Source organism: Parasteatoda tepidariorum, chromosome 3 (genome assembly GCF_982258835.1).
Source record: "Parasteatoda tepidariorum strain Cologne lab strain chromosome 3, Ptep-v5.0, whole genome shotgun sequence".
Lineage (NCBI taxonomy): Eukaryota > Metazoa > Arthropoda > Arachnida > Araneae > Theridiidae > Parasteatoda > Parasteatoda tepidariorum.
Window position 1 is genome coordinate 79115559 of NC_141757.1, and position 16348 is coordinate 79131906.

The 16348-nt window shown below is 29.3% G+C and overlaps 1 protein-coding gene across 9 annotated transcripts in view; it reads left to right on the forward strand.

Annotated features, from left to right (window-relative positions):
• The window catches only part of LOC107446827 (interferon regulatory factor 8), a 29502-nt gene extending 21510 nt beyond the window's left edge, over positions 1-7992 (forward strand). For 7 of the 9 annotated variants that reach the window (XM_021144327.4, XM_071181998.2, XM_016061594.5 and 4 more), the window contains exons 2-4: positions 971-1161; positions 5764-5917; positions 7674-7992. In XM_021144327.4, coding sequence (XP_020999986.2) covers positions 979-1161; positions 5764-5917; positions 7674-7846 — 510 coding nt within the window. In that variant the 5' untranslated portion in view covers positions 971-978 and the 3' untranslated portion in view covers positions 7847-7992. The remainder of the gene's footprint in view (positions 1-970; positions 1162-5763; positions 5918-7673) is intronic. The other 2 variants (XM_087159647.1, XM_087159651.1) reach the window with 1 other exon arrangement.
• The last annotated feature ends 8356 nt before the right edge of the window (positions 7993-16348 follow it).

Genomic DNA, 16348 nt, shown 5'->3' on the forward strand with positions numbered 1-16348 from the left:
TCTGATTTCATAACTTAAATTATCGTCTCAACAAATAAAAGACCCCTCGAGCTAATAAGATGCTTAGTTTTGCCCCTATTTGCTGTTGCTGAAACAAACCAAAAGTGTTATCTTGAGATTTTCTCTCAAACTAATTCATCAATGGTTTAGTTTGGGAATACCATATTTTTCAAATTTGGTAGGATGACTATATAGGATAACAATTTGTTAATTTAATTGTGTTAATACCGTGTCTAGCGTTAAACATTACTTAAGAATTTCGAAAAAATACACTAAGCAAGTTAAATTATAAAGAGCATTTATTTAATGTCTGATGTTATTGATATTATCAAAATTAAAGTTAGCATATCGTTAAAATTTTAAATAAACCTCATGCAGGAGATTTTGCATTCCATTTACAAATAAATTTTTTGCAAAAAAAAAAAAAAAATAACTGTAAAGTATATTTGACTTTTATCATGCGAGTAATAAATAGACTAGTGTTTTGTGATTCTTGCAAGCTGCAGTATTTTTTTTCCAGAGTAGAATTCTATCGTGTGTGGTTTTTAAGAACTGTGACAGTTGAAATATGTTTTTAATCAGTTGAAATATGTTTTATAAAATGTGTTTTTAATCTGAAATGGGAAATTAAAATGGTAAAAATAATTGTTAAAATTTATTTTCCTGTGGTAAAAAGTTGAACCAAATGATTTGTTCTATGAAAATCGCAAGTTTTCAATTTGCGAATAAAATTTTTAAACAATTTTAAGGAATTCTTTTGACAAATTATCAAGCGTTGTCATTACATCTGCTAGTGGGAAAAGTTTGAGAAAACGCTATTTTAAATTTGCCTATGCATATTTTTTTCATGCTTGTAATATTGCTAAAGTAATATTGCTAATATATTGTAGTATTGCTAAAGTAATTATTACTTTATTAAAGTAATAATTACTATTACTTATAAAGTAATTTTAAACTTTTTTTTTTTCAGTTTTGATCATGAGCTCAAACTCTAAATTTCAACGTATAAAATTGCTTCAAAACTTTCTCATTCCACATCTCAACTGGGGAACTTTTGGAGATAAGCTCTATTGGATTAACCGAGAAAGTAAAATATTCTTTTTTCATTGGAGACATCAGAGCAGCTCGCAATTCCGTCCTGATGATTCTAAGGTATATAAAGTAAGTTAAATGAAGGGCATTCTACTGTCTAGAATTAAGCATTCCAATGTTTGAATTTTTTATTGTTATTAATTTTTATTTTTCAGTGGCTGAGTATTAAGTTGGGCGGAAACCTTCTTGCATTGAATGTATTCTCTAAGAAATCCCCAGAACCTATAAAATGCACCCAATTATTTTTTAATTTGGGATTTTATCTGAATACTATAGCGATCAATAATCAACCAATCGGCTTCTTGTCGCCAAATCTTATAATTAAACTACAATTACAGAAAGCACGCAATTTCATCTGAGAGAACGGAAAGCGCAGATACGACGGCTAACCGTGTGAGGTTCTCGTGGTCTTCCTCTCCATGTAACGCAAATGCGGGTTAGCTCCATCAAAAAAGTCCTCCACGAAGACAAATTTCTCCCAATACTCGATCCAGGAGTACCCTTGTTTGTCTTCTGGATTGTTTTCAAAATTACAAGACTACGGAGTTGAACATTAGTAGTCGTAAACCCATAAAATTGGGTCGGCTGTTCAACGACGGTTATAAAATAAAATCTAAACCAGAGTTTTGTTGTTTTTTTTCCCTATTATAAACTAAACAATAAACTGAACATTAAACTAAAAGTTTAATCACTGTAACCACTAGCTACTATAAATTTTCTAAACCATTTTAAACTAACCACTTTAACTAACCTAAAAACCACTTTAAACCACTTTAAACTAACCTAAACCTTTCTTATCTTAAACGTGTAGGTAATTTTTTATTGTTTAAATATAGAATGATTCACTAAACATAGGTTTCATGAAGAATTCACTATGAATTTATTGAGCCAACACAGTGAATAAATTTTCAGAACTTATAATGGAGAATAAAATTTTTTAAGTACAAAATAATTTTACTGAAAGATTTTTCTATATTATTTCAATTATTGTTATTCATTTATTATTTTAATGTAGAAAGATCCTTGCACTCGCTGAAAAGAGATTTTATGTCAGGTTCTGATTTAGTTAACTTCACTCTCTAGTTATACTCTCTTGTTAAAGTAAGTTGTTTATTTTTAGCAGCAAATCATTTACAGCACTAAATCTACATTCAACTTAATATTTAAGATAGAAACGGTAACAGTAGCTCTCTTGCACATTTGGTTACATTTGAATGTTTGATTTCAATTTCCTTGCGAAGTCATGTCATTACTTTTTTTTAATATTAAATAAAGCTTTAACCGACTCATTTTATATTTCTGTGAGTTCTATTCGATATTGCACATTTTAAATATCAGGCACATCTGATAACATTGATTGCTGCATCGCCCAATTTGAGAAATCGATTTTTTTTCTTTCAATTCTTAAAATTTATCTTTATCTTTTAAAATCTATCTTTTAAATCAGACCATAGAATTTTCAAATGACAGACGCAAACATCAATATAGCGTCGACTTAAACTTTTTATTAGTCCATTTTTAATAGCTTTCACTTTACAATCAAATTGCTTCCCAGTAGAGCGAGGACTCCACGTCTAAAACACTGGTTTAGTTAATACTGAATCGAAATATCACCGGTGACATGCGGCATATCGGACGTGCGTATGTTGCTAATCCGCTTTGTGTCGGTAAAGTGCTTAAATAAGAAGAGCGTCAAAAAAAATTGCCAGTTTTGATATAATTGGTCAACTGTAAGTTTCATTGGAAAAAGGGCACACGGAAAAAAATGCAGATAAATATACAACACAACCAAAATTCTAAAGTAATGATTTAATTACACATTTGCTGACAATAAAAAATTTTTTAAACATTTATTTTAAACAAAAATCTTATACAAAATAATTTTTTGAATTTTGCTTTTATTTTGAGCGATTTTACATTTTAATACTTTATATTTGATCGGAATAAAAAATGTTTTGAGTCTGTTTAGGTACCATTTTTAGGTCTACTTAGCTTAAAATATTGCTGGTAAACACAAATAAAAGTTATTGAAGTATAAGGAACAAGGTTTTGACTCAACTTAATTACATATTGTTAAAGGTTGGGTGAAGAGGAGAGGGGGCATTTGAATATAGATGTGTGTAAATGTGTCTAATAATTTTTGTTCTTATTATTATCAGAAAATTGTTGGAAATAATCAAAATATATTATCTTTAGTAAAAAACGTCTATAACTGAATTATAAAGTGCTCTAGCGTTTTTTATTTGATTTATTTGTATAATGCACTGGTTGTAAGTATATTTAATTTCAAAGGAAAATTTAATTTATAAATTAAAAAAACTACTTAGATTTTTGAATTGTGTTTAATTTAATATAATTGTGTTTAATTTAATAAATATAGCTGAATTCCTAATAAAAAAATACTTATGAGAGAAAAATTGAGTATAATGAAAAGGTAATAATAAAAAATATTTGCTAATTGGTCCTCTATAACGGCATTGTTAGAGGAAAAATTGGTTTAGCTAGTGATATTGTAGTGCAGGGAGTATTATACCATAAATAAAATTTCTAAGATTGTTAATGTTATTTTTGGATAGTTCCTTAAATCAAAATTTTGTTTCCTATTTGATTCCTGGCAGAGCGTTGAAGATACTTCTACTTACTATTACTGCCACAAATTATAATATGTGTCCGTCCAAAAAATACACTGAGCAAAATATCGCAGTAACTTTCATCTTCGCTTCCTCTTTCAGTGAGCGTTTGTATTTTATAAAATGATCCTTCCTCCTAAAGAATCTCTTTATATTGTCAAGTTCAAACTGAAGTAGGTTCTAGCGTCTACTGAATAAGCGAATAAATATTGCTAACTTTTATCAGATCATAAAATCTTAAACAGGTATTTTAAGACTTTATCACTTCTTATAAAAATGCTTTTTTTTCTAGCTGAATTAAAACCAGTAATAAAAATTGTCAGCAATATTTTTGTTACACAATCGAATTTTGAAGGATCTTTGAATTTTGACGTAATTCTGATTTTTGACTACATCTAAATTTTTACAACGCTCCTATCTATTTCTAGTGTCACCGCATTCAGATGCGATTTTTGAACCAGTTGAACTGACAATTTAACCCTTTAACCCTTGAAAAGTGTTACGTACTCTGGAGGCATTCAAAAACTTTGATGCTACATACTAATTTTGATTCCGCTTTTGATTTATTCATTGAAGTTTAATTTTAAGGAGAACCATGATTTTACTTCGGAAAAGTCGACAAATATCATTTAAACTTTTCTAAAACTTTTCATTCTTTTTTCAATTTCTGATGCATAACGCGCCTTATAAGCTCTATATAAGATTGATAATTCTAGGAATAGGTATATATATATATATATATATATATATATATATATATATATATATATATATATATATATATATATATATATATATATATATATATATATATATATATATATATATATATATATATATATATATATATATATATATATATATATATATATATATATATATATATATATATATATATATATATATATATATATATATATATGGGAGAGTAAAATTTTGAAGCTTCTTAAAAACAGATATATCAAATAGTTTAGTTTCATTGTAGAGAACTTACTTCTGAAGTATGAGTAAGATCAGGTTAAGTAATATGGTTTCCTGAAAAACGCGATTTAACTTTGAAATGTCGTAAAGTCGTATATGTTAAACAACTCTATATTGCATATATTACGCAACTTTGGATTGGTTTATGTAATTCATGCAAAAATTATAATGTTGGAAAATCATTCTAACACATCATTTTCATTTCTTACTCTGTAAGTTTTCAGAAAATGCCCGTAATAAAAATTCTATATACATCTTCTTCATTTGCTAGTGGCTACATATTGGCAATTATAGTCTGTCTATGAAAAGAACTCTCCTTGCCGTACGACTGGTGCAGTGGCGGTGACCATGGTTACGAAGTTTTAACTATTTCATGTAGAAGAGTTGGGTCAACATTTAAGACAAATTTTGCCTCAGGTCGGCAAGAGAAAGGGGAAGAGAGTGGTTGAAAATGCGCTATTTCTTGTTTCCGTAGCAACAGACGAACTTAGACCTTGTGGCGAAGGAAGTTCTTTTGATAAACAAACTATGCAATCTCCTCCTTTCTTCTACGAAAATGCAAACAGAAGTTTTGAAAAAGTTGTTGCTTAGTATTGCTTATAGAAGGAACTCCCCTTGACACAAAGTCTAAGAATGTCTGCTGCAATGAAAACATGACATCAAAGAGGGAAGCTTCTCTCTCCCCTGATTTCTTTTTTCTCACCGACCCGAAACGAAAGTTTGTCTGAAATACTGACCCCTACATAATATAGTTAAAACAAAGAACATGCATAGGAGACGAAGGCTAGCTTCCATACTTATAATATAAACCAGTCCCTCAAGGTCTCAAGCATAGATATAAAATCCCTGATTATATATTAGTCCCTGAAAGGAAAGAACAATATTTAGGGGAACAACAGGAAAAGTTCTTGAAACGTGTTTTCCCCCTTCACTCCTCCCAACAGCTACTTGGATTGGGGAGAAGAAGAAAATTATCCGCAAGTCATAAGAAAATATTACTGATTAAGTTATTATAATTCTTTTTGTTGATTAATTTCATAGTTTGGTGACTTTTTATTAGGAATGGGCTGTAGTGAAAGGACTTTGGAATGCGGATGACACGAAAGCTATTTGTAAAGCTAAGCAAAGAGTGCGGGCTGCACTTTTGAAACTCAGATGCATTAAATGCATCAAAAAAACCAATGACTATAGAATCTACAAGATTCTAAATGAAGGTACGTTTTTCATTTTCTGGATACTTTATTTATATAAAAAAAAATTATCGAAAATATGATGTTAAAAATTTTTTGAATTAAAATAGTATTAATATATAAAGACAATAAATGTTATTTTCGTGATGTCTAATGCAAAAAAATTTCTTGTACTTGGTAAATATTATCAGCTAAATATTTTGCAATTAAAACAAAGCGAGCGACTCTATACTTTTCTTTATATTGTTTTCTTAAGTGCCTTAAATAATATTTAATTAATAACATTTACCGCACTTTCATATTACTTATGATATCATGAATGATAATATAACAATGAGAAGGCCTTCGGCACCCTTCTTAATAAAGACACGCACATCTCACGGCTTCTCAATCGCTTATTTTCTGTGTTTTAAAAGAAGGACCTTTATAGTTAGCTAATTTCATACAGTTCATATCTAAATTAATAACAACTCTTAATGAAGTGCTCCAGGTTCAAATACCAGCGGTGGCTGGTTGATACGAATTCTGCACCCGGTTTGCACCGACCACAGTGGTGATGTAAAATATGCTTAGTGGTAATGGATCATGGGTTAGAGTCCCCTTACCGTCACGGTAACCGTGAAAGGTTTTCCTCTCAATGTAACTTAAATACCGCTTAGTCCACCACGAAGGCTAGTTTGTCCCAATGTTTGACCTAGGAGTTCCCTTGTTTTCTGGGTAGGGTTCAAAATTACAAGGCATCGAAGTTGAACATTGATAGTCGTCATACTCAGAATTGGGTTGACTGTTCAACGTCGGTTATTAAATATGCCATAAAACAAAATTAATTAAAACGTATTATTTGAATCTGAGAATTAAAATTAACTAGAGGGTTCTGCAATCTATTCGCTGTTTCCTACGGATATTGCGGGCAGTTTCATCGCCTAAACATTATTTCTAAAAACTCACGTTTTGTTTTAAATTTAATTATAGGGTAAAGTGCTAAAAATGTTCGGATTAAAGCATAAGGTTATTTTAAAATGAAATATTATATATTCACCTGAAGATGTATTATTTTTAAGCAAACAGAAACAAGAAGAAATGTTGGAAATCCCACTAAGTAATTCTTTTGCAATCTTAGCGTTGGCAAATATTCTTACATTCTCGTTTATTACTTTACAACATTTTAGTAATTTTAGACAAAAAGTGGAATCTTTAGACAGAGTTTAAATTAAGTATCGAGTTTAAAATATACTTTAAATCAAAATTAGTTAAGTATAAAAAAAGATTAAAATTCGTTTGGTGACATTTTTTTTACATCTTATATTCATAATTTTGTAATCCAAATTTGTATTAAAATGCATTTCAAATATTTTAGAAGCATATTTTATCAAATTTTATGTAATTAAGACTAAGTTGAATTTATTTCCTTTTAATAGTAATATGTAATAGTAATAACTTAAATACAAGTTTAGGAAGTACAAAATTGAAGGTATAAATAAATGTATTGTCGTATAAATAAAATGAATTGCAGGTATTAATAATGTATTGTTATAGAGTTTTGGCAATTTTTTTTCTTTAAAAATATGACTTTTGAGATTTTAACCAAACTTTTTTTTCTTCATATATCCAGGCAAAACAAATTTTTGAAAATTGATTTAATAATTACAATTATAGTTATTATTTAATTATATAATTTTTAGTTATTATTAGCTATAATGGATATCATTAGTTTAACTATGCGTACATATATGTATGTGTACTATGTATTTTAAAACTGTTTTTTTCTTTCTTAAATTAGAAGAGAGAAAAAAAAGTGAAGAACACTTCGAAATTCAAAACTCAAATTTTGGACACAGCACCCATTTTCTTCTTGAACATCTTCAAGAGGAAGAAATTCTACATGAAATTTTCATGGAACAATTACTTTCGCAGAAAACTGAAAATAGAAATCATTTTGGACAATTGACGTAGTGTAATTTAAAGAAAGAGAGAGAGAGAAACTTTTTTCAGCTCATTTATCATCTTTTAAACTTCATTTTCATTATTCTTTTGTTTACATTGTTATACAATTATATTTTTAATATTGTTAGATTTTTTTAATAAATGTATGCTGTTCATGAGTAGTTTACTATTATTTTTTTGAATTGATTATGTAGAATTTGAAAATTTACATCAGAATACAATTTTAAAGATCAGATTACAACATTGAAATTTGAAGCAACCATAGAAATAAATTTTTCATACAATGCGATTCGCTTTGAAGGATAACAACATTTGCATGCAGAAAATTTTTATAATATTGCAGATCCTTTAAACAACATAAAAAACCAAGTTTCAAAATACACTAAAATGCGCTATTTTCCAAACAAAAAATAACTATTAGGAAATTATTATGAAGCAGCTTTGTAGTATTAACTCATATTAGGAAAATAAGTTGATAGTAGCCAGTATTATTGTTTTAAAAATTAGTATTTTTTTCTCTTAATTTTTTGGAAAGAAAAATCATAAATAAGAACAATTTAAGGAAATATTATCATATTTTATCTTTTATTATATTATTTTTTTATCATAAAAAGTATAGCAAAACCATCGATTTGATCACCCTCTAAGTTGAATATCTATTTAAGTTGACCTCCATTATCAAGAATCGTTTGCCTTAATGAACAGGACGTTCTATATAGACTGCTTTTAATGTCTCTTTGGCGCCCCTTTTTAAAAATAAAAATAAAAAAGCACACACATTAATATCTACGCGGATAAATTACTTAATAATTAATTAAATTTTGAAATCACATTGCTGGAAGGAGAATCTAATAAACAACAAGACAGGTTTGATTGAGGAGAGTAATAGAGAGGAGTTAAACGATGATATAGTTGAAATACCATCAGGTTCAGGGCTCGAAAAAACTCAGAAATTTTACCCGTCCCCGAGGACGGCTTGCCCAACAATGTACCCGTCCTCCTTTGAAACTAACCCGTCGCTTCTAAATAAATAAAAATATAATTTTCTCTTATTTATTACAAACATTTATTATAATTTTCTCTTATTTATTGCAAACATTTATTATAATTTTCTCTTATTTATTACAAACATTTATGTAAATTTACACAATGAATTAGTAGTTACTTGGATTACATTATGCAGTAATAAACGAAATACTAGGTTAATAATAGTAACCTATTATTTCTTTTATGAAATAATTTAAATGACTAAGGTCAAGTTATCTGGAATGTCAATTTATCCGAGGGTACTGCGTTTTTTAAATGAATCAAATATGACGTTTGCCAGTTATACAATCAAGCCAATGATTTACAGAGGTTTCTGCACAGAAATCTGAAAGGGGTTTTCCATTTAGGTAGATGTTCATAATTACGTTTAACGCTTCTTGTTTAAGACCAGTAAGTAATGTGTGTTTTTTTCTGTAATTTCATTGCTGAAAAGCCCCTTTCAAACACTGCAGTACTCCCAGACAGAGAAAACATCAATTCTAGTAACAAAAATTGAAAATGTATCACGAAAATTAACGGGAAAATGGCCGTCCGCGCGGACGTCGGATTCGAGAAATTCGTTGTCCGCGGGAAATTTTTGACCGCCGAGGACGGGCGGACGGGCTGTTTTTCGAGCCCTGATCAGGTTTTAAACCTAAAATTAAATCTTCTTATAACACTCGCTTGCTAGAAGTATGATTTCGTTTTCCTTTGCTTTTTACTTAGATATTAACTTTGCGACTTCCAATTAGTATTTTTTTTTGTTTCATTTTTGGCAAAGATTCTGAAAATACACATGAAGGATAGTCTTTACGGAACATCCTGAACAATAAAAAAGAAAAAAAAATTTTTTTTTTACTCTGACCATCTATATACTTTGTATGCTAATAATGAAATAAATCACATTTAGTGCTATTCCAACCTTTTTATAAGCTGCCCAAAAGCAAATTCTTCTACATAAAATTTTCTATGGTGTTTTTAAGTTGTGTATTGGAATTTTAATGAATTCGGGGAAATAGAATTAAAAGCTAAAATGAAACCCATTTCATACATCGACCATAGATGACATCATTAATCTTTTACTTTCTTGGAACAATCCTGCTAATCTTTTTCTTCTTTTGTAGAGGTCTTTTAGCCCAACAACAAAGAAGAAATTATTTTTGTGAGCATTAAGTTTGCATAAGTTCGTACGTATAACAAATAAAATTTTAAAATGCTACAATGGTAATGTAGCATTTTAAAATTTAGCATTTAAAATGTAATGTATTATGGTAAGTATTCTTATTGCATAGGTTCTTCAGTACTATGTAATATTTAAAAAAAATCATTCATAAAGTAAATAACTGAATGAAACAATATAGAAATATGCATATTTTTCTCCCTAAACTAAACAATTTAATATTGCTTCACGTATGCAACAAGCAACGATTCATTCTGGTAATTAAATTCATTTAAGATATATGAAGTTATATTTAAGGAATACAATTTCATTCATCAATATTTCTATTAGTAACACACGTGCAGTTATTTTTGAAAGTGGAACAAGTCCATTTGGAAAGTGGTGTAAGTCTAATATATAATACATGTTATTATATAATCGGGAAAAAGGGTTACGTCAGTCAGAATTCAAAGAAGAGGAAATATGTCTAATCGATTATTATGTTTTAAACATTTTAAAAATCTGAATTATGATATAGCAAATAAATAAACTTATGATTTTAACACATTATCATAGAGAGATGTTTATATGCATCCAATTTTGTTCTCATTATTTTTTTTTTACATAAAAAAAAGTTTTAAAGAATAATTTTTTTGCTCCAATTTTAAAAAAAGTTTTTATTTTTATTTTTGAAGTGTCAGAAAGTAAATTCATTAATCATTAAAAAGAATAAAGCGTGCAAATAAATAAAATAAAAAGAGTGCATATTTTAATTGATAGTTCTGAAAGGTTCTTTTTAAAGTTGTAATACGAAAATTAACATATTTTTAAAAACTACGTTTGAAAAGTGTGCTAACAAATAGATGTATATTTTTCTCACCAAAACGGAGAGAGTGGAATTTTAAATGGTATCACCATTAAAAATTCCACTTAAGTTATGTGTGACAATTTTTTTAAAAATTTATTTTCTAATTTTAAGTCTATTGAACAAACGTGGTACTAAAAAATATGTTTATTTTCTATTTTCTGCATCTTAGTTTTGTATTTCCTGCTTCGTTTATGCTGGAAAATAGTCAAAATTTATATTAACGATAAATCCTACTTGAGGCCAGAAAATGTTTAAAAATTATATTCTGCACAGAGGACCAATTTAAAATTGAGCACTCCAACTAGTCAAAAAAATGGTCGAAATCTCAACTGCAAGTTTTTTTGTTGGTGTTTGTTTTACTACTAATTATTCTTAAAATTGATTATCAGATTTGATAGCAGTAAAGTAAGAGTCTGTGTCAAATATGATTTCTGTAAATAAAAATTTAATTCATTTTTTTCATGCTTTTACGAAACTACTAATGGAATAAAGACTTTGTTGTAGAGTTAACACCACAAACATGCTTGCAATGTTATAATGACTTCATGCCAATGTTTTTTGAACATTCTAGGATTTGGGAAACGTATAAATATTGTATCTGGGTTCCTACAACTCTTGGAAAACTATAATAGTGGTAACCAAAGTCAGACCGAGATCATTAAATATTATTTGTAACCACCACTAAATGTTAATTGGTGAATAAAATAGTGCCCAAAAAGACCACTAAACATTAAAGTGGTATTTTAAAAAAGAAAATTCTTGCTAGAAGCTACGTAAATTTACTAAAAGAATACTTAATACTAAAAGAATACTTTAATCTTGCCGTTCTCACAGTAGGCTCTCACTTATTTGTTCATACTTTCCCCCAAGTAGTCATTAGTTCTTTTATTAAACTCATTAAATACAAGTGTGACTCTATTAAAATTTGTAGTAAGCATATTCATTCACATTATTATATCTGATATTGAAAGCGATGAATAAAATTTATCTAAAGGGGCAATTAAATTCGAAATTAAGAAGTTAATTTTCTACCGTAAAAAACTTTTTTTTTTAGTCATTTGTTACTTAACAATTAGGTACTAGTCTTATAACTAAATATGAAAATGAGACACAGTTTTGCCCTCTTGACAAAATTTATACAGAACTTTCGAGTGATAAATATCAGAAATATTCCATTTGTCTACTTTAACTCTCTCCTATGTTTCGAAATGTTTACAGCGAAAAATGGAACGTTTTCTCTCCCAAATGATTCAAACTTAGTAATGAATCTGGGGACAAGTATTGCTCTATTACAATTGAAATGCCAAAAAAAGAACATGCTGTTATATCAACCGATCAGGGTTAAAAGCTCTTAAACTATCAATTTAAAAAATCAAAACACCATTTTCAATTCTAAAATTATTTTAGTATACGCTGATATCGCTTATTCATTCTCTTTTTTTTCCCATGTTCTTTTCTCTCTTAATTCACTTACCATATTAAAAATCATTCACATTATTTACTTAGGACATGGGTAAACAAAAACTTAATCTACAAAAAGCATAGACCGATTTTGTAATTACGTAGACATATGTTTAACCTTTAAAATGACGTAAACAGAAAATAAACGGTTTTTACCTGGTATAAAATTTAAAGAAAAAACTTGCTTTAGGATAGTCCTTATAATTTTGTTAGTAATTATACTTAAGATGAGTTCAGGTTCACATTTAGAATATTGAGTAAACAAAATAAGTATATGTTAATCTTATGCTAAATGAACACAGTTTTTTTCTTTTCACCTCTAGCTACAAGATGATTATTAAATATAAACCAGGTCTCTGGGCATTACGATATCAGATTGTTTTCGACACAATTTTCTTTTTTTAAAAAAAAGGCTAAATTAAGATTTTAATTTTGTTTGTTAAGCAGAAGTCCTAAAATTATAAATTTAAATTAAAGTTTAAAAAATAATTTTCAAAATAAAGCCTAACTTGAGCTTACAACTACAAATTTTATTACGTCAAGCTAACAGCTCTACAACTAATTGTAATGCATAAATTTTTAAATTTTTTTTCGACTGGGAGTACAAGTAAGTTTCTGCCGTTTTCTATCAAAAATTAGCAGTTTATTGTGAAAAAACGGTACATTATCTTTTATTCAAAGTATTATCCATTAAAAGACACTACTTTTCCCCCATCTTGGGAGCATTCAGATACCACGACGGAAGAACACTTCATTTTTCAAGGATATCCACGAATCGACCCATTCCTTGGTTTCTTCAAATGATGTAAATTTCTGCTCAGATAGACCATGTGCCATCGACAGGAATAGGTGATAAACTGAAGGGACAGGGTCTGGCGAATAGGGTGCGCGTGGTAGAAATTCCTAATGAAGTGTTTCCAAATAGGTTTTGACCGGTTTCACAACATGTGGAAGAGCATTATCACGCAGGAGAATAATTTTGTCATGTCTGGTGTAGTACTGGGCACGATTTTCTTTGAGTGCTCAGCTCAATCTCATTTATTGCGTTCGGTAGAGACTTTCAGTAATGGTTTCGCTTGGTTTATGCAACTCATAATAGACGATGTTAATCTGATCCCATCAAATACTCAGTATGAGTTTTTTCCACGAACATTTGGCTTGGGTGTCAATGTTGTAGTACGGCCAGGTGCTCCCCATGATATCTTCTTTGGGTCATCGTAGTGAATCCATTTCTCGTCACCAGTGGCTATACGATGCAGAAACCTCTTTTTCTTATGCCTGGCAAGCAGCATTTTACTCATGCAAAATTGACATCCAATGTCTCTCGGCTTCAGTTCATATAGAACCCAACTTCCTTGTACAGATTACTTCCAACGATTTTAAATTATCTGAAATTGCTTGCTGAGTCACTTGTAATGTAAGAGCAAGTTCTTTTTGCGTTTATGACAAATATTATTCCAATATCGGGCTTCCACGTCAAACTCACCATTTTTAAACTTCTGAAACCACTCACTACTTCTCTCACTTAAAGCAGCCTCACCATATGCTTTTCCAAGCAATCGATGAGCCTCAGCTGCAGATTTCTTCAAATTAAAGAAGTAAATAAAAAGTTCACGCAAATGACGCTTATTTGGCATAAAACTTGACATTTTTGCAAGAAAATAATTACATAATGCTAATACAGAATCACTAATACTTCAAGGTTATGTTGCTACCAGATGAACAAACTTACAATAAGACGTTTAACACCAGTCAATTTCTACATATTCTTCTGGTAGTGCCATCTTGTAATGAACAACAGGAACTTATTTGTACACCCAATAGATCGATAATATGATTACCTGTGTCTTAAACTAAAATCTTAAAAAAAATAAATAATGAAATAGAACTATAAATACATAGCTAACATCGAATTTGTAAAGAAAAAATCTAATTATTATTTAAAGCTTGATAAAAACACCGATTTAAACTTAGACCTTAAGTTTTAGTTCAAAGCATCCCCAACATTATACAAAATCTATATTCAAAATTTCAAAGAATTCTATAATTGTTGTTGCAATGTTTGTTAGCGTAAAGAGACTTTCTATAGAAAACGCTATTAAAATTCTGACAGTAAAAATTTTTTAATTCGAAAAAAAAATTTTTTTTGCCTTAAAAAATATAATTGATTCAAATAAATATGGGTTAAAATAATTAAAGCAAAATAAAAAAAAACAGTTTACTTCCGGTTACATCTGTCAGCAGACCAAAAAAAAAAAAAAAAAAAAAAACAAGTGTAACTTCATTTCTAAAAATTGGAGACAAAAATTTCAAAAGGTTTCGGAAGGCTAATGAACTAAAGTTTAAACATGGATAATAATAAAAAAATATAATCGAAACTGTTAGTTTTCAGTCAGATGGATACCTTAAATGACATAGCTATAACTATATTATTACTAGTTTTTTTAATTATTATTATTTGTATTAGAACTTATTTCATTTATTATAATTTTTTTTTTACGTTTCATTTTATTTTTTTTAATTATTATTTTATATTTATTTGTTACGTTTTTTTATTTATTATCCTGTAGAACAGCGATAAATCTGTGTTTGTTCTAGACCAGTGGTTCCCAACCTTTTGTGAACCATCGCCCCCCTCTTGTGGTTGGCCGACACATATCGCCCCTTTCTCTTTTTGCTCAAAAACCATTCATTGCTGCTTGTGAGCAACCAAACGCTAAGTTATATTTGATTTTAATTTAAATTATAATGAAAAGTAAGGAGGCAATTTTATCCTGCCATTTCTATTAATTTAAAAAAAATTGTGCATCTTTATTTTTTCAAAAAGAAATGATATTTAAAACGGAATAACCAAAACATAAGTACTTTTTTTAAAATTCATATTTTAATGTACTCAAGAAAAAGTTAAAACGTTAGCAACTAAAATTTGAGAAAAAAAAATGAAGAGTGAGAAAGAACATTTTTACCACTTCAATGACTGCCCTGTACTTGGTGTATTTCAGTTAAAGCTTGAATGTCAGGTTTTATGTTCGGATTTAAACGCAGGTCGCAAGTCTTCTTTGAAGCAAATGTCCAACCTATTTCTTTGCTTTGTGAGGAGCTGGAAGACAGAACTAAATCCTCTCTCCACTATATATGTTGACGGTAACGAGATGAGGAGCGGCTCAGTTTGTTTCCACAATTGTGGATAAGTGTCCATAAGCTTTACCCAAGCTAACTCGTAACCGTATTTTTTAAAGACGACTTTAGCATACTTCAAATCTAAAAACTCAGTGTGCAAAGAGGAAGTGAGCTTATCCACAACTTCAAAAGAGAAAGGATCGAAAATCCAATCCGGAATTTCTAATTTCATAAAAACTTTAAATCTTGATTCCATAATCAGTTTTTAACTGATCAAGGTGATCAGTAAAAATTAAGATTCTATTTTCGAGAATCTCGATATCTGCCATTGAACACTTTCTAAGAGTTGGAAATTGCATTAGCTCTTTGCGACCAATGTTTGACTTGTAGATATCAAACTTGGCGATGAATGAAGATACGATTCCCTTAGCCTGGATAATGTTCACCTTATTTCCTTGAAGTTCTACGTTGATTTTGTACATTTTTTTCAAAACTATCAGTGAGGTACGCAGTTTCCAACTTGCGTTGCTTCAAACTCTGACTTAAAACAGGATCAGTGGTGTCGAGAAACTCAGTAACCGAGTCAAAAAATTCGAAAAAACGACGCAAACAATTTCCTTTTGAAAGCCATCTCACATCTGTATATAGGAGCAAGCGTTCGAAATCTTCATCATTGTTTTCAATTTCGATCTCAAATAGCTTTTGTCATTATTATTAGCAATTTTTATCTTTTGAATATTCGTCGCCCCCCGATCTCCCCCCTAAGGATTATCGCCCCCAGGTTGGGAACCACTGTTCTAGACTGATAACTACTCTTAACTATGAAACCAATTTTTAATTTGTTAAACTTTTTCAAATTCACAAAAATAGACATTAA